Source organism: Cetorhinus maximus, chromosome 24 (assembly GCF_964194155.1).
Source record: "Cetorhinus maximus chromosome 24, sCetMax3.hap1.1, whole genome shotgun sequence".
NCBI classification, from domain to species: domain Eukaryota; kingdom Metazoa; phylum Chordata; class Chondrichthyes; order Lamniformes; family Cetorhinidae; genus Cetorhinus; species Cetorhinus maximus.
The window spans coordinates 49,756,354-49,782,785 of record NC_135902.1 but is presented as its reverse complement, the minus strand read 5'-3'; the positions used below and the strand labels follow the sequence as shown (position 1 = coordinate 49,782,785).

The following is a 26,432-nucleotide window of genomic DNA, read 5'->3' as shown; positions in this document are numbered from 1 at the left end:
GGGCCCTCTTGTCCAGATCTTACCTGGTGGTGCGCAAGCGCCAGGCGGAGGCAGCGAGCCAAGATGGCGCGGTTGTGTGAGGAGTTCACGCTTTGCGGGTTACCAAGCGGCGGTGCCCTGGGCGGTGTGGAGTCCGCTGGGCCCGACCGTGTCATTGTCACTCACGAAGACAGGACGGTTACCGTCTACAAGGTGAGGGTGACGATGGCCCTGGGAGTGTGTTAGTGGGGGGGTCGGTGTGTTGGCATCGTTACTGCGGGAGGGCTCACTGACTCTAATGGGCCTCGTCTGTACCGACCCTGCATCCTCCGCTCTGTTATATTGGTGAAAGGAAGAGGGGAGGGAGGGAGAAAACCAAAAATGTTGGACACGCACAACATCTCAGCCTTTACCGCAGCCAGTGGGAACCGCAGGGAATAACTGTAGTTACTGTTGTAATGTACGAAACTTGCTGTTTGTTGTGTGTGATATGATAATGATCAGCTCACTTTTAATGATGTTGATTAAGGGATGAATATTGGCAACGATTTTGGGGATGACTCCTCTGTACCTCTTTGAAATAGCGCCATGGAATCTTATTGTATTTATTTGAGAGAACAGACAGGGCTTCGGTTCATGTTTCATCTTAGTCTCATCACATTTGTTGCCTAATTTGTAAGAACCTAGAAAAGCATTTACATCAATAAAATTTGCACTCTTGGGTGTTTTCTGCTTGGTTTTTTGAAGGTGTCGGACCAAAAGCCCCTTGGAAGTTGGACGGTCAAGCAAACCCAAAAAATCTCATGCCCGGCTGTTTACAACAGCCATACTGGAGAATATGTTGTTGTTCATGATCACAAGGTAAAGATATAAAGAAATTTGGGATTCAAGTAGTCCTGTTTTCTGTGTTCGGTAAAGATAAAATATAATTTGAGAGTCATGTGTAACTTCAGTACATTTTCAAACAAAGCTTAGCAAGTCCCTTAGACAACCTGGACTCAATTAAATGTATATTCAGTTACATTCAGATTGCTTTCTGTACAGTCAAAGATAGACAAGACTTGACTTTTTAAATAGCACCTTTCACGAATTTAAACCAACACCAACACTTTGCAGCCAATGAAATACTTTTGAAGTGTAGTCAGTGTTGTATTTATAGGAAACATTAGCAACTGTGTGTGTCTATGCTTGGATGCATGAGATGCACTCCCACCTCGATCTCCAACACAACCAGGCTGTATGAGCCAAAGTGCAGTATTGCTTCCATTTGTATCGCATTGTTAATGTAGAAAAGTATCCCAGGGTGCTTCGTGGAAATGTAATCAGATGAAAAATGGAGGTTACGTCTGATTACAGGTGGATGCTGTAGTATTTGAAATAGAAATAGCTAAACTTGCAGTTTTAAAAAGCTCAGTATGGCCTTTATTTTTCCTACTCTCAGGATTTCATCATCTGTGACAAATAACTTTTCTCTCAATTTTCAATTGTTCACTTTGTTGATTTGGGATAATATGATCTGTTCTTTGGTTTAAATTTTACTCTTCAAGTGAGACCAGAGTCAGGCCAATCCCAAGTAGACGTCAACCCCTCTCCTAGATCTGTAACCCAGGATCAAATCCAATGTGAACTGATGGATGAAAGCTGTGTCAACCATAAGGGTGTTTTGTGATATGTGTTTGCACAGTTGCCTGGTGACCAAGGATCAAGAGTGCAAGCTAACCATAATTTAACACAAATTGGTAATTTCAGTGAGATCAACCACAATGAATTACTACCACCTAAGACTTGGGGTAGTGCAACTGATGTGCTAACTCTGCATCTAGCCAATTCTGCTTCTAGCTTAGGAGTGCGTAATGCTAATAACTGATGCCAAGAATAAATGGCCCTGACAATCACCATGCCCTCATGAGCACAAACGTGCACATAAAGAGGAACTAATTGCATTCAGATTAGATTGCAAATGGTAAACTGTGTTTAATGTTAGCTCTTTTTTAATTTCATTGCCTTCTAGGTTTTAAGGATTTGGAAAGATGAAGATGTCAATCTGGAAAAAACATTCAAAGCAACAGTAAGTTGAGAATCACATGGGTTCTCTTTGCCTAAAGTAGAATACAAAGCAAAGCAACATAATCCAGATTCTTAAAGTAATATTTATCATTGAGAATGGGCATTTCTTATCGGGGGTAGGCGGGATGCAGATTTGAGGTTAATCTCAGATCAGCCGTCGCCTTAGTAAACGGCAGAGCAGGTTTGAGGGGCAAAATTCCTGTTCCTTGTTCGTATGTTTGATTCATTACCACCCAGAGGGTTATACACAAAACAAAGACTAAAGTCCAATTTACAAGTGAGTTAAGTAATTCTAATGATGAGGCAAATTGTGCAATTCCATACAAGAGGTGTAGGCTTTCCTTTTGTAGATTTAAAACAGGTAGTTTATTTTGGCTGCAGTACAAAATGCAATACATAGCACTTGTATTTCACTGTATTCGTTTGGAAATTAAATTTCTGTGGCCGTAGAGCAGAAGAGTGAAATGTTTTCTATTTGAATAAAGGCAATATTCAAATTAAGTCCACTCTGTCTTGTTTATATCTATTATACACTAATATGATAGGCGAATCAAAGCATTCAGTTGCAAAAGATGTTGAAAACCCCTATGTCAATTGTATTAATGACACGATTAGATTTACTTGCAACACGTTACACCTGCCAGTGACTTTGTGGTAAAGGTTTTGATATTAATATATTCAGAATGTTCACCTGTCATTACCCCCTAGTTGATAACTCAATATTTGCTGTTATAAGGAGTTGAAGATTGCATGAAATTATGGACTGTCGTGGTCTCTTACTGTCTGCTGCCATCAAATATGTTGAGGGCCTTGATGTAGACCTCAAGGGACCTGTCTCTATGCTATCTATGCTAAGCAAGATATCGCAAGAGGCTGGTCGAACAATTACATGAGGTTATTACTAGCAACAACTATATACAGCTGTGCACAGTCCTTGATCTAGCCTGGATCCCAACAGTTACATACGCTGATTACTTGACTATATGTCTGACTCATCAGGTATACTTAAAGTCTTACTGATACAGAGTCACAGACAACATACAGTAGAGATCACAGGCAATAGTGAATATCTAACATGGAGGCTGTACCTTTTATCCTCCAGCCTTACATACACTGTCATAGTGATGTAACTATGCAGCCTCTTAAAGATACATGCCATTGTCTACATTGGCAGGTATACAATATCATATAACGACCACAAGGTGTCAATATGGAACACCTTCATCTTGAAAGTTTACTTTGTCTTGACATCCTGTCTGCAACCCCGTAAGGGACCAATCAGTATTATTATAAACCTTGCGCAGAGTGAGTGCTTCCTGTACGTAAACCTTCCTTACATAGAACTATAAAGAAACTACGCAGAAACTGGCCATTCAGCCCAACCTGTTGTGTTGGTGTTGATCCATCACCTGAAACATGCTTCTACTTCTGTTTCCAAATTCCTTTGTTCCCAGAAAGTTGCAATGGGGCGTCAGTGGATTAAGTGAGTGGAAAAAACAGTGACAGGTAGAATTCAATGTGTGAAACTCCGAAGTCATCCACTTTCTATCTAAGGATGGGTCATAGTATTTTCGAAATGGCTAGCTTGGAGAAACTGCAGATGAGCTAAAAGATTTAGCGGTCCATGTACAGAAATCAGTAAAAACTAGTGGACAGGTACTGAAAATAATTAAAAAGGTAAGTGGAGTGTTGGCCGTTGTCTCAAGAGGGCTGGAATATAGAGGGATGAAAGTTATGTTACAGCCGTATAGAGCTCTGATTAAACTCCATAGGGAGTGCTGCATTCAGTTCTGGACACTGCATCCCAGGAAGGATGGATTTGGTGCAAATTCACTAGAATAATAGAGGGTTAAAAGGTTTAAATTATAAAGACTGGTTGCATAAATCAGGTTTGTATCCCCTTACATACAGAAGATTATAGGACTATCTAATTGAGGTGTTTAAGATGATTAAAGGATTAAATAGGATAGAGAGAGTAAATATTTCCTATGGTGAGGGAGTCCAGAACAAGGAGCCATAAACTTTAAATTAGTGTTAAGCTGGGCGGGGGTGATGTCAGGAAACACTTCACACACAGAGCAATGGAAATCTGCACTCACGAGAAAGCTATTGAGGCTGGGGAGTCAGTTGACAATTTCAAATCTGAGATTGATAGATTTCTGTTCGGCAGGATAATTAAGAATCAAGGTGAGTTGATGGGGTTAAGCTACACATCATCTGTGGTCTAATGCTGGAACAAGCTTAAGGAACTGAAGGGCCTACTATAGTTGCAACGTTCCCTTCAACGCCCAGCTGTACTGTCTGGTCATGCTTTCTGTTGACATTTTTCTTTCAGTTGTTGTGGGTTAGTTGGCAATGTGCAGTTGCAGACTCTGACCACTATATGGCACTTTGAAATCTTTTAGACAGTACCTCCTAACTTCCAGTTTAGAACAATCTCAAGTGATTTACCTCTAGAAATATTCCTCAAGTCCAAGCTTTTCTGAAAAACATTTTTACATTTGTTTAAACTTTTATATTGGACCTTAGACATTTCAGTTGGTCATGGGTAGGAAGGGAATGGAGCCTGGATTTTTTTGCCCCCTTGCAAAGCACTTTCAATAACTTGTGGGAACCAAGTAGCCAGAGGTAATGCAATCAGAATGACAAGTTTGTAAAGGCAAAACCATAATAAGTTTTGGAAGTGTGAATTTATAATGGGGGAAGAAGTTGATACAAAAAAACTGACAGGAAAGCAATATTTTAAATATATTCTGGTTCTATGCACGTGCACATGTGTGCTTAATTCCTCTGTCGCACATGTAAATTTCTGTGTCATACTGAAAATGTCATTAACAGCCATTTCAAACTAGAAAGCATGTAATTGGCCTCAGGAGAAAAAGTATGTATGTTATTTAGGAAAGAAAGAGAGCCAACCATGCAAGCGTAACAGAGAAACTGAGACAGCGACAGAAAATAACTCTTTGAGCAGAATTAGTAGTCACATGGAAAAATATGGGTTGATGAGGAAGAGCCAGCATGGATTTCTAAAGGGGAAATTGTGTTTAACTAACTTGCTGGAGTTTTTTGAAGAGGTAATTGAAAAGGTCTGAGGGTAATGCTATTGATGTGTTGTATATGGATTTTCAAAAGGCATTTGACACAGTGCCACACACCCGACTTCAGAGAAAAGTTATTGCTCATGGAATAAAAGGGACAGTAGCAACGTGGATACAAAATTGGCTGAAAAATAGGAAGCAAAGTGTTATGGTCAATGGATGCTTTTCGGGCTGGAGGAAGGTTTGTAGCGGAGTTCCCTGGGGTCGGTATTGGGACCCTTGCTTTTCCTGATATAAATTAATGGTCTAGATCTTGCTGTGCAGGGGACAATTTCAAAGTTTGCAAATGATACGAAGCTTGGGAGTATTGTGAACTGCGAGGAGGACGGTGTGGAACTTCAAGAGGACATAGACAAGTTGATGGATTGGGCAGATAGGTGGCTGGTGAAGTTCAATGCAAAGAAGTGAGAGGTGTTGCACTTTGGTAGGAAGAACATGGACAGATAATATAAAATAAGGGGTTGCATTTTGAAGGAGGTGCAGGAGCAGAAAGACTTGGGTGTATCTGTGCATAGATCATTAAAGGTGGCAGGACAGGTGGAGAGAGCAGTTAATAAAGCATATAGCATCCTGTGCTTTATTAATGGGGCATAGAGTACATGAGCAGGGAGGCTTTGCTGAATTTCAAAAAGACCCTCGTTAGACCTCAGCTGGAATATTGTGTACTGTTCTGGGCACCATATTATAGGAAGGATGTGAACACATTGGAGAGAGTGCAGAAGAAATTTACAAGAATGGTCTCTGGATGAGAAATTTCAGCTATGAGGATAGATTGGAGAAGTTGGGACTGTTTTCCTTAGAGAGGAGAAGGCTGAGAGGAGACTTGATAGAAGTTTTCAAAATCATGAGGGGGCTGATCATAGTGGATAGGGAGAAGCTGTTGCCACTCAGAAAGGGATCAAGAACGAGAGGGCACAGATTTAAAATGATTTGCAAAAGCGGCAAATGCGACGTGAGATAAACTTTTTCATATAACGAGTGGTTCGGGTCTGGAATGCACTGTTTGGAATTATGGTGGAGGCAGGTTCAATTGAGGCATTCAAGAGGGCATTAGATGATTATTTGAATAGAAACAATGTGCAGAGGCACGGGGAAAAGGCAGGGCAATGGCACTAGGTCATAATACTCGTTTGGAGAGCTGGTGCAGACACGATGGGCCGAATGGCTTCCTTCTGTGCCATTAAGATTCTGTGATTCATTTTAGGCTATGTACAATTTATTTAGTTGCTTTTATACATTATTTAGCTTTTATTCTGTTAATCTGCTGCTAAACCTATGTGCTTGCAATCATACTACTGAGATATGATTGGAGAAAATGTCGTCTTATGACTTTTTTTAGTAATACTTGGGAAAGATGTTTGTGTTGTCAGCCTAAGAGGAAATTGTTACAAAGGAAATGGAAGTCAATATTAATCAATCGGATTCTTACTTCTAATGCATTTTAGTTAGCAGCTGACATCTACCAGATACACACACTACCTGACACGGAGCCTCTGGTGCTTTTTGAAAGAGGAAGTGTGAGACAACTTGATGTCCTTCTGTCAGCTCCACAGCAGGAAATCGGAAGCGTCCTATCAAAAGATGAAGTCATCAGGTTTGTATCAGTTGATATATCAGACAAGATTTCACATCATTAGTGCTGCTGTGAGAAGTTTTTAAAAACTTCTTTACATAACTTTTGTTTACTTTGTGTTCATGTCTTAATTTTATTTGGAGAAACATTGGGAATGATGAAGGCATACTTGTACTTTTGTGGAGAGGTGGATGAGTAGATAAACGATGGCTGAGAATTCCGTTCTGCTGATGTGGTGGATAAATGCACTGAGCAGTTTGGTAGTTAGCTACATGGAGAAGGAAGGGCCCAGTTTTAACTCTTAGTCAGTGCTAACTTTGCTAATCTCAGCCAGGATGCAGTACCCGAGGAGTCAACAGCACCCTGGTCGCTTGCCCAACTAGCATTTGCTCATTTAGCAGTGAAGTGCATCCAGCCAAGCTTAATGTCCTCATCAAGCACGTCTGCATTATCACTGGATAGCAGTCAGTAGCGGAAATCCTGATGGATTTTTTTTCATCCCTCCCTAACTTCTAGTTGGTAATGCCAACAACGCCCAGCTGCTGCCCCCGTGAAAATCACCTGCCCTCCTCCCCCACCCCCACCCAGCCCTAACTGGTTTCCGTCCCCCTTCTTTAATATACGCAGCTGCTAATGAACAATAATGAGTAAATTACAAAGCAGTAATCTAATCTTGTGTTCAGATGATGTCATAAACCATAAAATCAAAGTTGGATGACTTCTGAAAGTGACTTGAGTCAGGTCTGATAACTGTTTAAATTTGATTATAGGTTTCTGTTGCTCTTGAAAATATTTTTGATAACAGGTGTAGCAGTCAGTTTTGATTGTTGAAATGTTCAGGTAAATATGTAATCTTATTTTTGTAGGTGGAGTGACACTTTACTGGAAGCAGGAAGTCCTGTAGTATTGCTTGTCACTGAGAAGGTATGGAAAAAGTATAAAAGCAAAATACTACGGATGCTGGAAATCTGAAACAAAAGCAGCAAATGCTGGAAAAACTCAGCAGGTCTCAAAAAGGGTCATAGGGACTCAAAACATTAACACTTTCTCTCTCCACAAATGCTGCTAGAACTGCTGAGTTTTTCCAGCATTTTCTGTTTTTGTTATAGAAGAAGTATATTGAGTTAATACAGCTTGACCAGCACCTCATTTGCTGGCTTAAATATCAACCCCTTGCATCACTGCTGCAGTAGCAGTGTGTCCTTAGATACAAATGAATTATACAAATACAAAAGGTGCATGACAGGAACCTGCCAAGCCTAGCAGCACTATCTCCCAAACCTTCAATCTTCTCCACTTAGAAGGACAAAGGGCAACGGATGCATGGGAACATCACTCCCAAGATCCTTCTAAATTGTGCACTATTCTGACTTGGTGAGGTCGCCAATCCTTCACTATCGCTGGGTCAGGATTCTGCCCGCCCCCCACACATACAGCCCCAAACAGCATTGTGGGAGTACCTTCATCGTGAAACAAGGGATGAACAGTTAGTGCCAGCGATGCCCACATCCCGAGAATTCTTCAGTTTAAATAAAACTGGAGTACGTGATGGTCATCAACAAATTGTTCCATGCTATGAAATGACATATTATGCCCCTGCTCCTATCCATCTTCCAGTTGTTCCTCTAGTGTTATCTTGGGAGCACTCCAGTCTCAGTCTGCAGATTATGGGACCAAGCCTCACTCCACATGAGCATGTTTTATATTATTGAAATGAAGACTCATTGTGCCATCCCTCCTTGAGCTCAATTTTCCCTCGGGCCACTTTCTTACAATCTGTGTTTGGAAACCCTAATCAGCACTTGCGGAATCTATTTTGTCTTTTCTACTTTATTCAACCGTATTGATGTCCTGCCTCAACAGACAATTTTCACCTTAATGCCTCAATTTTTAAAAAAAAGTTTGTTTTGTGAGGCAAGAAATGGCTGAAAGTTAACACTTGTCAAATTGTGCCAATTTTCCCAGTAAGCTTCTGTTCCCCCCCCACCCCCCTGCCCCTGTAACCACAGTGATCTTTAATGAAGTGTTTGTTCTTTTCTCCCTTAAAACTGAACATTCTTTTAAACTATCAAATGACTGATATTCTATTGTTGAGTTTTATTTTAATGCATTGGTACAACTGTATATTAATTAATGGGAAATGTATTTAATTCTAATTTTATTCATTGCTAAATGCTTAATTTGTTAACTGCAATCTCTGTTCCCAGTTAGTTAGCTGTGCAATGTGCAAGTGAGGTAAAACAAGTGACATAGGATTAATAGTATCAATTAATTGTTTGAAGATTTTTAAAAATTGTTTATTGTGAAAAGCACAGTGCTGAAATCAGAAAGGGCTGGGTCCCAAATCTCAGCCAGATCATTTTGCGCAATCCCTCGGAGATCATCACAGATCACTCTTACACCCTTTCCAAGGACCTTTTTAGGGAAATATTACTAAAGAACTAAGGGAGGCTGCCTACTGTTGCTCTAAGTGGGAATGATGCAAGATCTATGGAGACCTATTGAAGAAAGTATCACATGGAAATCTCACAATTTAGAGTGTTGTGTGAATAAGTGGTTCGATACTGGTTTCTATCTTTTTCCATTCTGCAATCACTTGCCCTCAGTTTGTATGATAAGGTGCTGATTTGATGAATGTTTGTTTTCGGAAGTAGAATTTCTAGTATTTAAATGGTTCAAAGGTTCTTTTTATTTGTAGGATGGGATGTTTCATCTATATGTACATAAACTAAACCTCAACATATGGCACAAGTTTAAATTGGATTCAGGAGAAGAGAATGGCTGTCCTTTGTGTTTTGTGCTTTCCTTTAAACAAGAGGGCATCGTCCTGATGTGTTTATGTAAGTTGCATTCGATCCAATTTGTTGCACGTGACTTCAATAAGGAATATTTTACAAAATGCGAGCATGTGGCTTTTATAGATCAACTATAACCTTCATGTCATTATTTTTCATACCTTTTGGTAGCTAACAATGGATGTGTGCATAGTGTATTTAATGATCAGGTATTTAAGAACAGATATAATTCTGTAGTTTCTGGAACTATCCTTCTGCTGTTGTACTACAAATAGTTTTATAATTCTGGTACTGCTTGTGTAAAAGACACACCTTCTGTCTGCCTGACAGTACCCACTGATATTTGGAGCAACGTTGAGCCTGAGCGTGGCAGACACACTTCAAATTTCATGAGAGATTGGAATACTTTTATTATGGATATATTCCAGACTGTTACCCCTCCATGTCCACTGGTGGCGGGTGGTATTGGGCTCAATTTGTTGCTAGGGTTGGTACAGTTGACAGTGTTATGCTGGAACCAGAGCAAATAGTGTGAGATCAGGCCTCGCTCTTGGAGGACCTGAACAGAAGAGAAACATGCACTACTGATTTTATTCTGAAAATATTGTCAGATTTACACTGTTATTGGGATAAGTCCAAAACAAGATTGATAATGTAACAATTCTAATAATTCCAAGGGAATTGGACTGTTCAGTATTGCTATTCAGTCACTCTGTTACTGTCACTGCAACCTTCAAAAATCCCGCTGCAGGCTCAATAGCAGTTGAGAGTTCTGTACTGCCATTGCCAAACTAACTTGCTGGTCTGTCATGAGGCCATTATCAATAAAAGCTAACTGTCTTCCATAGAATTAGAATGGATATCACTCAACCAGTGGGAACTGTTTTACAAAATTGACAAGGGAATTGACTGGGGAGGGAGAAAGTCACAATCACCTTTCCTTAGTCCATCAGCACATGAGCTCTTCACAACTACTGGCATATATTTGAAGCATGCACAACTATTGGGATATGGTTGAAACATGTGTTTACCTTCTCAATCTCCCCAGTCTTCATTGCTGTCTGGGGAAGAGAATTCTAAATACTAGTGACCCTCTGAGAGAAGAAATTTCTCCTCACCTCCGTCTTAATTTCAAACAGTGCCCCCTAGTTTTAGATTCCCCCAGGAGAGGAAGCATACTTTCAGCATCTACCCTGTCAAACCCCCTCAATCTTCTATGTTTCAAATTGTTTATTTATTAGAGACTTTCTATATGATGCTCAAGATGCCATTTCTGTCCAGTTGCAGAGGCTATCTGGGATCCCACAAGATTGCACCTTGTTCCAAACTAAACACTCATTAGTAAATATCACTGAAATAGCAAAATTATTGTAAATGGCTTCTCAGAAGTTAACAGTAACACTCTTGTTTGCTGCAGAAACTAGACATTTAAGGGACCACTGTTTTATCCAAATTAAACCATTCATCCCACGCTTTCATCTGGCATAAGTGAGTTGCAGCAGCTGATGTCAGTTTATTTTGGTGACCCAAACTCTCTGCCGCTGTGTGGTAATCATATTTCAGTAAACAGTATAGAGATTGATTAGATATCCATTCTACATAGTGTTTTTTTTCCCCAGTAGGGGTGTACCTCATGCTATTGAGTATATTCAAAAAAAGGATATGCAGTGGTAAACTCGTAACCAAAACTTTTTTCCCTCTTTTGCCACAGATTCCAGTGGCTGTATCTACAAGATGCCGTTGTCATTAAACAGGAATTCAGCTGAGATTCTGCCACAGTCATTACTGCTAAAGCTGCCAAGCTGTAAGGATTCGCTAGACCGCGCTGCCATCCTAGTCCTGGATGAGACTCATATCGCTGTGTTAGGAGCTCCATATTCCCAACATTGCACTGTCAAAGGTACCTGTTGACCACAGATCCTGATACCAGGAAGAAAAGTAATTACAAAGTAATTTTCAAGATGTGTGAATGGAAATGTGCAAGATCAGAAGCTAGGGGGTTGCAGGTCTGTGCCTGAACTGTTTGTGCCAGTGTGTTAATTTTGATGCTTTGCTGATGTAAGTCCTGAGCACAGAAAGGAAAAATTGGTGCGCATTGGGCTTGGGCTGATGCCTGAGAGAGCTGCAGTGTAGCAGATCCATCTGGGGCGAGGGAGAAAATAATTTAGCAAGCTGGAATCTAGCGATGCCACAACCTGCTGTATTCTTAAGAAGGTGCTAATGTCTTGTTTCTTCTTTTAACTGTGCACAATATTTTTTTTCTTAAAATCCAATGGAAAATTGTGTCCTTCAGGCTCAAACTGATTATACATATACCAGCAGATTGCAAGTGATGAGAGATGTCACCCTTTACTTTTTCTCCCCCAGGAGTTTGTTCATGGTATTTGCAGTAGGATTAAACTCCAGTTCAATTCCTGATGTATCAGTAGATCTTTATGGTTGGTATTGGAACTTGAAAATCCATTTACGGAAGTTAGGTAACAGATTTATTTTCCGCCTGAGTTCCTTGACCCCTTGGCATTGAAAGTTATCCATGTGCTCCCTTAGGTAGATTTACACTGTGCGTTTAGCATAGACTGCAGCGCCAGGCTCTCACCTTTAACATTGTCAGATAATTTCAGCTAAATTCAGGGGTAGTTTTCTTGCAACAAAAGGCACTGGCTGAGGCAGTTAGGCAGCGGTGGTGCACTCTGGTTGTAAAAAGAGGTGTATTTATGTTTTTCAGATTGTTTGAGTATCTGGAATACAAGGTTCCAAACACTCCAGGCATGGAAGGAATTCCCAGAGGGAAGCTGTGGTCAGGTATCTTGCTTTTTTATGTTGCCTTTAATTTAAGGAGACTTTATTCCCCTATTTAATACTGAATATCATGGGGCAATTGTAAACCAATAATGTCCATCTTACCTAGAGTATTTTATCTTTTAAAACTACTAATTGGAGTCATCCAAATAGAAAATGTTCTGTGTAGACTTGGCCCAGTGATGACCTAAGTGGGGAGCGCTCCTCATTTCCAGTCTCACTGGGGTAGCGAGTCTCCACATATACTGTCCCTAATAGTTCTGCTGCCTTTAACTTCAGTCAATGGAGTATTTGCGACTTAACCTCATTATCATCTTTCAGAGTTCACATCATGGTTCCTTAAAGTGGAAAGCCTAGCTGTCCCCACTGCCCCCCTCCCCAACCACCCAAAAACCCTTTATGGCTCAATAAATTGTCTTCCTGTAATTAACATATTCCAAGTACTGCTGCATGCATCTAGTGGTAGGAGTTGGTTCTAAACTTAACCACCTTAATCTGGTGGATAAATAGCAGGATCCTTTCCTGCACTTTGGACCTTTTTCATAAGTCAGTAAGTGGTGTGGTCTCAAGATGGATCTCCATCCTTCCTGACTTGGGGTTAATGGGTGGGGGTAGAGTTTACAATGGGAATTTTAAGTAACACTAGTAAGAAAAGGCCTTGTCAGAATTGCTGTTTTTTTCTGTTGAAGGTTATGTCTTTTATTCTTTAGTTATGGTGTTATTGTGAGAAGCTCTTTGTGCCTCATGGAAAGGTGCTGACTGTGATCCCATTTACCTGCGAAACCTCTTCTTTGGCTACTGTTCTTGGCAAACTCAAACAGCCAGATGCTGCAGGTAGGTCACCACTGTTTAAAGCAACAAATTGTAATATTTTTCACCCCATCAATTTTTAACAATGTTTTGTTTTGCATGTGTGGGTAGAAGAACATGTTACTTGTATTTGTTTTTAAATGGACTATACAGACTGGCTGATTTTTTTTTGACTCGGGCAACAATTGCCGCTCTAAATCCATCTCATTGACCCTGGGTTGTCGAGAAAGAACCTTGGGCAGTCCCTGCTTTTGCTGTGTGTGTTTGTGTGAGGATTATACCAGAGTTGAATGTGGCACCTTCTATGTCAAGGTAGCCTGCCTCCACATCCTGACAGTTGAATAGTCGATTGAGCAAGATAGGAGAAAACTTGCATTTAATCGCATCTTTACCAGGTTGTCTCAAAGTGCTCCAAAGCCATTGAATCACAGGCATTGGAGGGAAAGTTCTGCCTGCTTCGCTTTCAAATATGTACGTGCAGTGAATACATAGCTTGCTAATTTTTGTTTCAAGTTCATTTGACAATTGATCAGAACCATGTACCCATAGAGCTTTCTTCTTGTCTTCTCCTCCACCAAAGTAAAAGCTATTTCCACCGTTGTGAACTGGAACACACTGCTTCATGGCGAACTGGCAGCTGAGCCAGAACAAACTCCATACACCCCGGCTGAACCGGAACCCAGGAGAAATGTAAGCATAAGCTTTCAATTTTGGCTTGGTGTGTTTTACTGCAAATAAACTTTATGTAATTAGAAAGAAAAAGGAAATCTCTCTCTTCATGTAACAATATTTCTGCTTATTTTCAATGTTTCCTCCTGTCTAACTGTCTACCAGCCTTTCTCTCCATATGGCTGACACTTTCACCTCTGTTAAGCCTTCCACACATTTTGCATTATTCTTTCTACTTTCTGTAAGTTTCTCTCACTTAGCATCTGCTCTCCTGTTCAACTTTTGTTAATGTACCTGTTATATGCTTCCCCCCCACCCTCCCTCTCTCTCTCTCGTGAAGTTGTTTTCTTTTTGTTTCATTCACCCTTAAACTCAATTTGTAATTGGATTCTAATGGAGCATAAGATCTGGGGGGTCAATCGAAATTGCTGACTAGTAGCCACGTGCATTAATGTAGCGCATTAAGCAGAAAAACACCTGTTGCATACTTGTACAATACAAGTAAGTGTACATTTACTGAACAAACATCTACCATCATTCATTTAAGAAGGTAAAGAATTCAGATTGATGAAAAATCATTGCCACACTCTGCTTTTCATCTTACAATTTTCCCCACAAATGCACGACCAAGTATTGAAATCAAATGCAAGACAGAATCTATTTAGTATCTTTTTATTTACTGATCAGGAATGCAGTTTGCCAGTTCTGGATTGCAATACCAGCTACATGTGGCTAATGTATTGGAGAACCCTGGTCCTTAATGTCATGAGAATAGGTGGCTTAATGGGCTGGGACTTCAGCATTCAGCAAGTTCAGGGGAGAGGGGACGATTCAGGTCACAGAATAGAAGGACTGGGTAATGTTACAGTATTTGGATTGGGAAAAGCAGAGAAGCTGAGTAGGTCTGATATTGGCACAGGGCATAAATAATTTTAAAATGGTGAGATGTTTGAAAATAAAAATTCAGATAAGGAACTTTGAAGTATGCATTAAGTAAACAAAGTGATGGGGGAAGTATGGGCAGAGATATTAACAAACAGGGAATGAATTGATTGTGACAATGTGATTGCTAATACAGTAACCACACAACACTATGAATCAGTCACCCAATTGTAAAGGGGCTGCACAGTCTAAAGTACAGTATTACAGTCACAAAACTCTTAGATACATTGTAATATAAAGGGTGGGCAGGAAGGATTGGTGTATGTGGATTGTTGATTGAGGCTAATTAAAATATTGAGAGTGCTGTGTTTCTATGTAAAGTTTTGAAATGTACACTTGAAAGCTTTTTAAATGAAAGGATGCAGAATATTCGTAGCTGAGGGAGAGATGTGTGGGAGTGAGAATATATGTGGATACATGAATAAATTCATAGGCTTCAATCAAGATTTATGCACTCTGGTATGTGGAAGTAGCCGTGTTGGCCAAAGTACCAGCATCTTATAAGTTAAAATACAAATCTTCTCCATTTTGTGTTCTTTAGCTAAGTTGCTGTTGTCTCATGAGTATTTTACATCTATCCTCTTGCACATGAGCAAATGTTCAGTCACATTCAGTGTTTGCAGTGCTACTGATTACACAGCCTGTGACTGCAAGTGTTTTGGATTTTTGTTCAATCTGTTGATGGAATGCTGCTGAGAAGGGACGCGCCAGTTATGTTTGGATAGTTGATGCAGTGAGTTGTTCGTACGTTGGACTGCTCTGATTCCTGATCCAAACTAATTTTCAGAGCAGAGGCTCAGTGCTGCCCTGTAGTGACGTGCAATTGTTCCTTGGCCTCAAGTTAAAGAGCAAGTTGCATGGGGAATTGTGCAGGGGAGGGGGTAAAAGATTAATACATCGGACTGCCAGTCCCATTTTACACTTGTGATATTGAGGACTGCATAATTCTAAACGTCATGGACACTTGCTTGGAGAACAAGCAATAACTGATTTTATATCCTGCATTTGTAAATCTGCTGTTTAATTTACGCACTGAAGGTTTGGGGAGAAACTTTATCCTAATTTGCTGGTGGGAAGCCCAGAGAATCAGGTGGAACCCTAATTTTTATACCCTGTCTATTGAGAGCAATTTTAATCTATCTCGTCAGTTGGGGAACTGGCAGGATTAGTTGCACTGTTGGTTTTACACCCCGCCTGATTTTGCTGTATTGAAGTCAACAAGTAACATAGGTTAGGGTGTAAAATCAATGTTCTGCCCAATTCCATGGGTTTCCCACCCGAAAAGTTGGGTTCAAATTGACCCCTTAGCATCAATTTATAATATGCATTCCCAGGTGGCTTGTGCTTTGGTGAAAAGGCTCAGTGAGGAAAACTTGAGGTTGTAGATGTGAAAAAGAAACTCTCATACAGATTTTCCTTAATCTTAAATTTTCTGTTGCAGCTGAGGAGCAGGAGAAGTCAAGTTTTGAGCCCCCAGTCACAACCTGTCTCTCTGGATCAGGTTCTCGCTGAGATTCAGGTAAACCAAAGATCTAAAGAGTTAACGTTTCAGCCTTGAGCTGTGTCTTTTACTCCCCCTTCCCACCCTAGCTTTATTGGCACGCAGGGTTTGCATTTTAAAAAAAACGAAGGCGGTGCTATGAGGCTCGGTTTTAAGGACACGTTTCTTTATATAAACTGTGGTATGGATGCCTCAGTGACACTCCTCACTGCTGCTGCAGTAGTCCCTCTTTTGCTGCCAGCTAATTACTGTGTTCAATCATGATGGCAACACAACTTTTCCATGAATTTAGAATACTTAATGTGTTAGTAATTAAACTCAGCCTGACAGGTTGCAGATTTTAAAGTCTAATTTTGATTCTATTTGGACTGGTGTAAGTATTCTGCAAAATAAAAATGTAATTATAGGTCTTTAGTAAGTAAAGAATGGGATTGGTAATTGCATTAATCAGATAGCAGTGCAAAATTAATTTACTTTTTTTGTTTCTCTAACAGGTCCTTTGTGGATGTGTATAATCACTTTAATTGAAAATTTTTGTGTTTTAATCATTCTATTCAAATCCTTTTAGAATAAAATTAAATTTTACACCCGAACACTGAATTAATACTGCAGAAGATTAAACTGGCAGGGCTTCTGCCATTGTTATGGGCAGGGAGTGTAATTATTGAATAAAGCTGCCTAACAGTTTGTATATTTTGTTTAGCTATTAGGGTTAAGCTAATGGCTTCAGCTTCCCTCAGCTCAGACAATTGAAACCACCCTAATTTAAAGAATCACTAATTTTCGTTCAGTCTGTATTTTGGGGCACAGAGGATATTGGTAGGCATTGTAAAGCCCTCTTTTCTTGTCCTGGTACTGAAGTGTCACAGTATTATCCTGGCTTGGAATGGACTACTGCTTATGCATGTTATATGTTGACATTTAATTGTCATTGGCCAGAGTAATTTATTATATTGCATTTTTTCCCAGACTGGTACAAAAGAGGAAATAGATGAACAATTAAAGTTATTGTTGAGAAACCTGCAGAAACCCAATATTCAGCTAATTATTGCACAGATTGCTACGATCCTGGTAAGCAGGTATAAGACGCAGGTGAAGTTCTACCCCCAGAAAGTGCTAGTGAACATTTTAAAGACACGGATGCTTTCTTACAGGTGAGGATTTTCTCTTAAACATAAGGAAAATACTTTTTTTCCCCCCAAAACCAAAAATGCAGGCCTTTTGACAAGGTCACTAGCACCTTTATCTACTTGAACAATGTACCTCAACAGTAACCCGGTTTCCTTTTCAGAGAAAAGAATTTATTGAAGTTTAAACCATTGGCTGGAATTTTCCCCTACCCATTCTTTCCCACCACCCCACCCCCCCAACCCCACAACCCTGGAAGCAAGCTGGTAGATAAAGAGGGAGGAGAGTAATATCAGGTTAAAAGGCGGGGTGCTGTGTCCACTGCCTTCCCACTGCTTTTAATGGTCATCAGGTCCTCTTTCAGAAGCGGTAGGGGGTGGTTGGAGGTGGAGAGAGGCACTTTGCAATGTAGGGAAGCCTTCCCCTCAGGGAGACCCCTATCCCTTCACCACCACACCCCCCACCCTTGCAATCGACCCACCACTCCTACGGACCCCAGGGCCTGCCTGATAGGCCCTGGCGATCCCTGACCCCACTTACCTGCACGACCTGACTCCTAAATAGCTGCTGCTCAAGGGCCAGCTGTGGCCTCAGCCGTGACCACTGCTCCTAGCAATTAATTGCCTGCATTCATAGCTCCCACCCCTCTGGTTTGGAAGCTCTTGGAGGCAGGACATCCTGACTTATTTTTCTGCTGACACTTCTTCAGGTCACTTTTGCTCTGCCTGATAGATATTCAATCTTTTCATTTTAAGTAGTGTACAATGGCAGAATACTGCGGATGCTGGAAATCTGAACAATAAACAAAAAATGCTGGAAATACTTAGGTCAGGCAGCATCTGTGGAGAGAAACAGAGTTAGCATTTCTGGTTAGGTCACCAACCTGAAATTTTGCCTCTGTTTCTCTCTCTTCACAGTTGCTGTGTATTCCAGCATTTTCTATTCGCATTGTAGCAGTGTATAATTAATTGGTAGTGACGTATAACTCTTTACACTGTGGAAATGAACCATTGTCATTCACAGCTCCAATAAAATAACCTAACAGTTAGCAATTGTACTGCTGAGAAGCCTGAGCTGAAGATGTGTGGCTCATGAAGTGGATTTCAAGCAGGAATTGTGATGAAACCTCTTATGTATCATAATCAAACCCAACCATTAGGCTGGCATCCTTGTACTTAAACAGAACACATCCTGAAAAGGGAAATTGCTGCTTTCACAGAGCAAGAGTCAGATTAAATCAACTGATCCCTGAAACTGAGTGTAACTAATTCATGCTTATGTCTGGATACCAAAGCGAATATGTTAAGTCCTGCTTTGTTCTGATATCTGAACCCAGGAATGCCTTGACTTTTAAGAGTGGATGCCAGATCTGTGTACCACGATGTGAGTGAATCAGCTGTAATTAAACCACTTTATCAGAATTGGGCAAAATCAGATGGCAATCCAACTTCCAATTTACTTGGTGTTTTACGGAGTCCTTGGAACGCACCATTTTCACAGCTTTCTTAAGAAAGAGCAGGGCTGGCACATTTTGGGTGGTAGCAGTGTAGAACCCATTTCTCTTTGACAAAGTTGAGTGATTTGCACTAACGAGGAAGCCAAATGACATTAAATTAATAATGTTTCAGCTTCTGGCCCCTCCACATTATGAAAGAAAGAATGATGTGTCTAATAGTGCAGCCAATCAGTGTGCCTGAAGTCGTCAATTAGGATCATAAAATTATACAGCACAGAGCAAGACCATTCGGCTCATCGTACCTATGCCAGCAGGTTGAAAGAGCAAATAAATTACTCCTGGTCCCTTGCTCTTTCCTCGAGGCAGATTTTTCAGTTTCAAGCATTTATCCAGTTCCTCATTAAAAAAATTACTATTGTATCTGCTTTCACCACCCTTTTGGGCAGTGAACACTGCATTTAAAAATAAACTATATCTTCCCTTTGCTTCTTTTGTCAATTACCTTAAATCTGTGTGCTCTGGTTATCAGCTCTTCTATAAGAGGATACTGTATATTTCTGTCTGCTCTATCCAAACTCCACATAATTTTAAATACCTCTAATTCACAACACTCATTCTCCTTTTGAATGCAAGGTATTCACATAAAACCAGTCTGAACTCTCAACTTAACGATAATGGTTGATTACTTCCTATGTGAAGCAAGTGCTGAGCCCAGTATGTTTTTTTTACACCAACTCTAAATTTCTTGGCACTTAACCATATTTATTTGGACACACTGTCCACATGAGACTGCGGAGATCAGGGCAGCCTAAGTCTATAAGATAAAAGCAAAAACTGCGGATGCTGGAAATCCAAATCAAAAATAAAAATACCTGGAAAAACTCAGCAAGTCTGGCAGCATCTGCAGAGAGGAACACAGTTAACGTTTCGAGTCCGTATGACTCTTCAACAGAACTAAGTAAAAATAGACATACACACTCAAATCGTTAACTGTGTTCCTCTCTGCAGACCCGCTGAGTTTCTCCAGGTATTTTTATTTTTGTTTCAGCCTAAGTCTATGTCTGTTTGCATTCAGTTTTGATGGCAGGTTGTCGCTTTCTTCTGAGGAAAGTAAGGCAGAAAGTTGCAGTCCTATGAAATTATAAATTGTTTTTCAGCTTGTGTCCAGATTTAATGGCAGTTGCCATGGATGAAGCAGACTATTCCCTGTTGCAGCTCTGCCTTCAGCTGTTCCCTGACATCCCTGAGGCTGTTACATGCGCCTGTTTGAAGCTTTTCCTCAGGTAAGTATTAAAGCTGTTGGCTTTTTGCTGTATGAAAGCGTAAGAGTTAAATATTTAACCAGTGTTGTTTAAAGCGTCAAATTGGCAGATTCACAGGTTCTCTGACATGTTTTCCAAAATTAGTTCCTGTTGAACTAACTTCAGCAAACTACGTTTGGGCAGCTTACAAATGATTAATTAAGTGTTGCTGCAAGTGTAAAGCTTAATCCCATGAAAGCAGTTAATGATTTTTATTTAAAACTGTGGATACTCTAAACAGCAAGAACACTAGGAAATTTGGGTTTGCTCTATTTACACAGCTGTTTCGTTACCCACACACTTAGCCATCTGCAATAGCGTATAGATTATCAATCCAATTATACCTCTGAGCTGGTTATCAGCTCTAATATAAAACAGGGCATTTATTGAGGGAAACGTCTGTGTGCTTATATGCAATGACAATCCTCCTGAGATCAGAAAGAACTCCTGTAAATGTGAAGAATGGGCCAATGAGGTCTCTTTCTGGCCTCAGTTACAGACAAAAAAACAAGTCTTTGAGCAACTGATGATATAGTGTTTGCAGAGTTCATAGAGCCTGGTTCACATTGCAATTCCCCACATGAACAACCCATGCTAAAAGGCTACTTGTAAATTGGCAGGGAGTATCTCACCAGACTGTGTTCAGGCAGCTGCTTGTAAATTGACCACAGTTCTTTGCACAGTAAATCTATTTTACCAGCTTCCTAAAAACATTTCAAGTTGTTATTTTTGAATTGTTTCTTGCCATTATCCTGAAAAATGGAAATTCAAGACGACTGAAGTAGTTTGTTTTTAATTTTCCCTTAGTGCCAATGATTCAGATCTGGAAAAGATCACAGTGGATTTAGGCAGCGTGGCATCCTATGTCAAATTCAATCGGAGTTCCTTAAGAGCAGAAAAGAAAATGGAGATTGTAGAGAATGGCTGCAGTCCACTTTTGCTGGAAGAGGACAGCTGTGATGGAAAAGAAACCCATGGTCCTTCACAGTTTGATGTAAAACTCACATGTCCAGTTAGCCTGAAGAGGGCAGCTTTGCTGTATCCTTTATCCGTGTCAAAAAATGCAAAAAGAGGGAAAGATTGATATATCTAGCAGCCTTTGCCTCAATACCTATGAAATTGTTTAGATCTCTATTCTTGTGATGTGCTAAAGCAGGAATTTGGCCACAGATTCACTTGTCACTGAAATGTGACAGATCTTTGTGAATATTTTATCCCTTTGTAATTCCCTAACTTTCTCATCACACCATCCCATGCAAAGAAGTCAAATCTCTGGAGGAACCTAATCTTTTAACTTCAATGGTTTTGCAATCATTGTTAATTTGTGTGAAAATACTAGGTTAAAATATTAAGCCCGATACAGCAGGAATTAGGTTGTGACTATGTAGTCAGTTTATTCAGCCAAGCTCAACCAAAAGTTATTTTTTCTTCTGCAGTTCCAACAGACCAAATAGTAGGAGAGTAATGGATAGACCAATCATATTACTAGAAAGTAGCATAGCTTGTGACCATTGCAAGCAGCTAAATGGAAGAAAGATTTCACTAGACAATCAAACATGGTGTCATTGCAGGCCCACATGAGCCAATCATCTGGATAGAAGGGGATAGTTTCAAATGTTGATTTTAATATATCATTACACATATCTGTGAGACCATCTTTTATACTGACCCTTGATTTTAAGATTTCAAGACCTGCTATGTACCCTAAATGTTTGTACAAAGCTTTCTTTAACTACACTGTGCAGAAATGAAGTTCTGCTATCCTCGTACAGTGAAGCTTTCCTTTTGCCTCACCTCAAAGATCTTTCTGTTCCTCAAGTGGTGGTAAGTACAGTTCATCAAAAATGCAATAGTCTGTGAGTATAGTTGAGAGTTATTGAATTCTTCAGATTAATTGGAACCTTGTAGATCTTTTTCAATGTCTGACCTTTGCTTAGTGACTCCCTGTAGTGGAGCTGACCTAGAGAATTCTGTGCAATATAGTCTATTCTGAATGTGTAATCCAGGGTGCTAAAGGGAAGCACAGTTGGGAAGGGAAGCACTTTGTTTCCTTGACTTGAGGTTGCCTCAGTGACACCTCTTCACTCATTTTCCTTTGAAATAGCTGATGTTCGCATCATGTGAATTCCTTAGGAAGCAATTACTTCAGACATGAGTTTAAATTGTGGATCTCACTGCCATCTGGCTCTAAATTCATACACCAGGGTTTTTATTTTGTTGGTTTAAGCTGATTTCTCCCCCCAGTAATACGCAAACATTTTGACTTTATTTGTTAACATTGTGTGGGAGGAGGTAATGATTTTATGACTTGATTTAGTTTTTGATCCCCTGAGCTTTACAACTTTAAGCCAGGAGGTGGCATTTCTAGTTTTCTTGTTCAGCTCCCGAAAGCTTTCATGTTTTTAGTTTTCACGTTCTGCTCTGCTCGAGAAAATTGAAAACACTGATGATGAATTTGATTTGGTGCAAATGTAAAATTGCTAAGATGTAAGCACCAAAGACTAGAAATTCTTCACATGGTAATGTGTCTAATCTGTTGGGTTAGAATGATGGGCAGCCTTTTTACTGTTTACTGATTGAGAGGCAAGTACTTGATCCCAACATTAGGTCCTGCTGATCTTTGTCCAGTTATGGTACGTAGATTCTCTGCCACAGGATGAATAGCCTTTGTCTTCCACAGTTGTTTCTCCAGTATGTGCAGTACCTTTATGCGAAGCATTGTGAAACTGTCAATATAAAGCTTCCAGGGAAAAGGATTCCCACGGTCAGTCAGGTATGTAAAGTCCATCTTCCCTATGCGTTACACTTGGTGCTACAAACTTGAATCAGCTAGTGCTGATATTAATGGTTTTGTGTGGGTTGGCTATTATGTTCTCTTTGTTTTTAATCAATGATTTGTTAAACAACTGTCTTGAGTTTGGGAAAGTATAAAAGAATTTGCATCTAACCATTTGTGATACTCTGTGAAAAGTGAAAAAATACAAACCTGTCACAGTTCTGTGGGAAGATGCCTGATAGTTCATGTAGGAAAATGGACCGTCACTCAGGCAAACCAATTATGATCTTGACTGAGCCATACACTTGAACAAAGTGGACCACCTCGGCCGTCTAGCAGTCACACGTTTTTATGTTGCCAGAGAATGGTCAATGTGGAACTCGCTGTCATGTGGGTGGCTGAGGCGAATTGCATAGATACATTGAAATCGAAGCTGGATAAGTACAAGGGAGGGAGAATTGGAAGAACGTGCCGATAAGGTTAGATGACAAGGGCTGGGAGGAGGCTAGAGTGCAATATAAACAGCAACATGGATTATATGGGCTGAATGGCCTGTTTGTGCTGCAAGTTCTACATAATGGACCAACAATCTAGAGATCGTGAGTTCAGAATTCCACCACCTATTCAAGGCAACTGGGGATGAACAAATGGACCGTGTCAGTGTCCCTCACAACCTGAGAAATTTAAAACATATTATACTTAAATAACTTGGTGCAATTAGGTGACTGAATCATATTGTTTATCCTGAACAAATATATTGTAAAGAAAACCGGTTTGAATGTTTGTTGTGCACTTAGCTCCTGAAACAGCCAACCTGGCCGAGCCTGTTTAGGGAAAATAGCCCAATAAAACTGAGTAGAATGGCTGCTGGTTGCTGTCAGTGTTTTGAAGTTGTGAACATTAAGTGAATGCTGGCATCATTTCAGGTCTTGGACTGGTTATCTCTGTTGCTGGATGCTCACTTCATGGTGCTGGTAATGGCAACAGAGGCACGCGAGCTAATCACCCACCTTCACAAATTCATCAGATCCCAGGTATGCTACACACAAATGTGTTGAAAGTACATTTTATAATCTCTGGAACAGGTGATTACTTGATATCAGGTTCACTCTGGGAAGTTTGCTGAAATGAGAGTAAACCTCTTGAATATTACTTGTTACCATGTTAAGTGTTTGCTTGGAACTTTATCCTTTTTGTCTAAAATAAAAATCTTTGGACTGGTGTCTAGAAACTGGAACATTAAATTTAAATCTTGGAACAGAAGGATACAGTATGGTCCAACAATCATTTTTTGGTTTGTTTGAACCTTACCTTTTCTCCATATACTTGTATATTTCTCTCTTCAGAAACATACTTTTTGTTTCATACTCTCTCCTTTCAGGTAATCCTTTCCAATTCAGTCACCTAATCTAATCTTGTTCTTCTATTCACTCCCCATACCATTTAATATTTATTTTCAAACAACTATCCAATTTCCTTTTGAAGGAAAAGGCTCTGTTTCAATGATGGGTTGTGGTAGAGACTTCCACATTTTAACGACGCTCCGAAGTTGTTATTCTAACTTTGTTCCTTATTTTTAAAAAAATTACATTTATCCCCTCCCTACTGTCTCCTTGTCTACCAGATACTATTCTTTAGAATCTTGAAGACCTCTATCAAGCTGCCCTTTAACTTTACAAAAGAAAAATACTGTGGATGCTGGAAATCTGAAAGGCCATTGACCTGAAATAAAAACAAAAAGCTAAAAGCTACTGCGGATGCTGGAAATCCGAAACAAAAACAGAATCACCTGGAAAAACTCAGCAGGTCCGGCAGCATCGGCGGAGAAGAAATCAGCCAACGCCTCGAGCCCTCATGGCCCCCCGGTAGAACTGAAGCCAGTTTGGCCGGGGGGCCATGAGGGCTCGAGGCGTTGGCTGATTTCTTCTCCGCCGATGCTGCCGGACCTGCTGAGTTTTTCCAGGTGATTCTGTTTTTGTATTGACCTGAAACATTGTTTCTGCCTCCACAGATGCTGCCAGACTTGCTGAATGTTTCCGTCATTTTCTGTGTTTTTTATTAGGTGCTTTAACCTTCTTGGCTCTCATGAAAGAAAACCTCAACCCAGATTTAGCCTAGTGAACTTAGACTGCACTGTTGCCATTTCTTTTACGTCCATCCCACAGTGAGGTGCCCTAAGTTATACGCAGCACATGGAAGATCTCGAACAAGTTCAATGTTGCCGCTTTTTTATTTACGCTGTCCCTATGATACAATTCAAAAATTCAGATTGCTGCCTTTATGGCCTTATCTACTTGTAGTGCCACCTTTAATCGACTTATCTCGACTCTGCTCCATATTAAACCATATCATTTTAAGATGCATTTTCTTTCCCTTTTACTTCTGTCATTTACCTGCCTATCCTGCTAGTCAGACCCCCTATAGTCTTAAAACGTTGGTCATAATTTGCTGTATATACTTCAGTTTGGTGTCTAGGCATTTGCTGTCATTCCCTCAATTTCCAAATCCAGATTATTTTTGGGTCACAGAAGCCCCAACACAGACCCTTATGGAATACCACTCACCACATCTTTTAGCCTGAGGGTCTTCCCTTTGACCGATCTTGTGCTTTGTGACCGCCAACCAGCTCTGTATTTTTGTAGTACATTCCACCTGTTGTTTTTGCCATATCTCTTTTTGATAATTATCAGATGCTTTTTTTTCTTTAAATCGTTATAAACCACATCCACCCATATTTCCCTTAACAAACCTCTTGTTTCCTCCAAGCATTCTACAAGATTGGGCATTTATACTGAGTATTTTGCAAATCCATGCTGATAGGCCTAATTGACTCATATTTCTCCAAGTATCAATTAAGGTGGAAAAAGATGAGGCCAGACATATGGAATTGGAAGTATATTGATCTTTTGAGTGAAGATCTTAAATTTACCAAGCAGGTAGAAGTATTTAATATGGGTCACCACTGCTGTGATCTCTCTAGATTGATAGTCTGAACAGTTTCAGAGCTGGGATCTCTCATCTTGGAATTTGAGGATGGGCAGACCTGAAGACCCAATTTGTGAATCTGTGAGCCTAGGAGGATAACACAAAAATATTTATAAATGGTAGGAGCCAGCTCAAGTACACCAGTCACTCAACCCAAGCTACAAAAGCAAAAATACAAAATGGCTGCATGTGCTACACAGTGGACAAGTACTGGTTGTGTAATTTGTGATCTTGAGCAAGTTCAGAATTGCTGACGTTTGTTCATTTTTTTTTACCTTTTTGGACCCCTCTGGCAGGTTAAATTTTACTCTCAGCTCAGCAAGATTGAAGGAAGTCTGCAGAATCTGCGTCGACTAAAACCACAGACGAGCGATGGGCTGTATTCTATTGAAGTGATCAAAATATTTTAGCTTTGTACAAATTTGTTAAAGAAATGTATTTGTCACTTTTTCATTTGCCTGCTTTGAGTTATATTTATAATGTGAAAATATCAATTTTCTTCAAATATTTGGGTGTCGTATTTCACTCTGAATTAAATGCTACTTTTCTTATA

General features: G+C 40.1%; 1 protein-coding gene and 1 long non-coding RNA gene across 3 annotated transcripts; one reads left to right on the top strand and one right to left on the bottom strand.

Moving 5' to 3' along the window:
- On the top strand, positions 1–26,432 carry nol11 (nucleolar protein 11). Of its 2 annotated transcripts, none has more exons than XM_078529010.1 (18): positions 1–192; positions 727–840; positions 1,991–2,047; positions 6,590–6,738; positions 7,584–7,641; positions 9,416–9,557; positions 11,224–11,412; positions 12,238–12,314; positions 13,022–13,145; positions 13,702–13,811; positions 16,174–16,251; positions 17,203–17,387; positions 19,975–20,100; positions 20,926–21,156; positions 21,864–21,942; positions 22,799–22,891; positions 23,821–23,928; positions 26,176–26,432. In XM_078529010.1, the coding sequence occupies exons 1-18, from the start codon at positions 64–66 to the stop codon at positions 26,287–26,289; spliced, it is 2,163 nt and encodes a 720-aa protein (XP_078385136.1). In that variant the 5' UTR covers positions 1–63; the 3' UTR covers positions 26,290–26,432. The 2 variants fall into 2 exon arrangements, with proteins under 2 accessions (XP_078385136.1, XP_078385135.1); XM_078529009.1 differs by having other exon boundaries at positions 2–192; positions 1,991–2,051; positions 6,594–6,738.
- Positions 24,478–24,933, bottom strand: LOC144667589 (uncharacterized). Its single transcript, XR_013573332.1, has 2 exons — positions 24,880–24,933; positions 24,478–24,616 (listed from the first exon to the last, which is right to left on the bottom strand). It is a non-coding gene; the product is annotated as an uncharacterized LOC144667589 (long non-coding RNA).

What these genes read in the sequence shown, in the direction of transcription:
- nol11 (XM_078529010.1), top strand. Translation starts at nt 64, where the DNA reads ATGGCGCGGTTGTGTGAGGAGTTCACGCTTTGCGGGTTACCAAGCGGC. An exon ending in GGACGGTTACCGTCTACAAG is followed by an intron (nt 193 to 726) that starts GTGAGGGTGACG and finishes GGTTTTTTGAAG; the next exon opens with GTGTCGGACCAAAAGCCCCT. An exon ending in AAAAAACATTCAAAGCAACA is followed by an intron (nt 2,048 to 6,589) that starts GTAAGTTGAGAA and finishes AATGCATTTTAG; the next exon opens with TTAGCAGCTGACATCTACCA.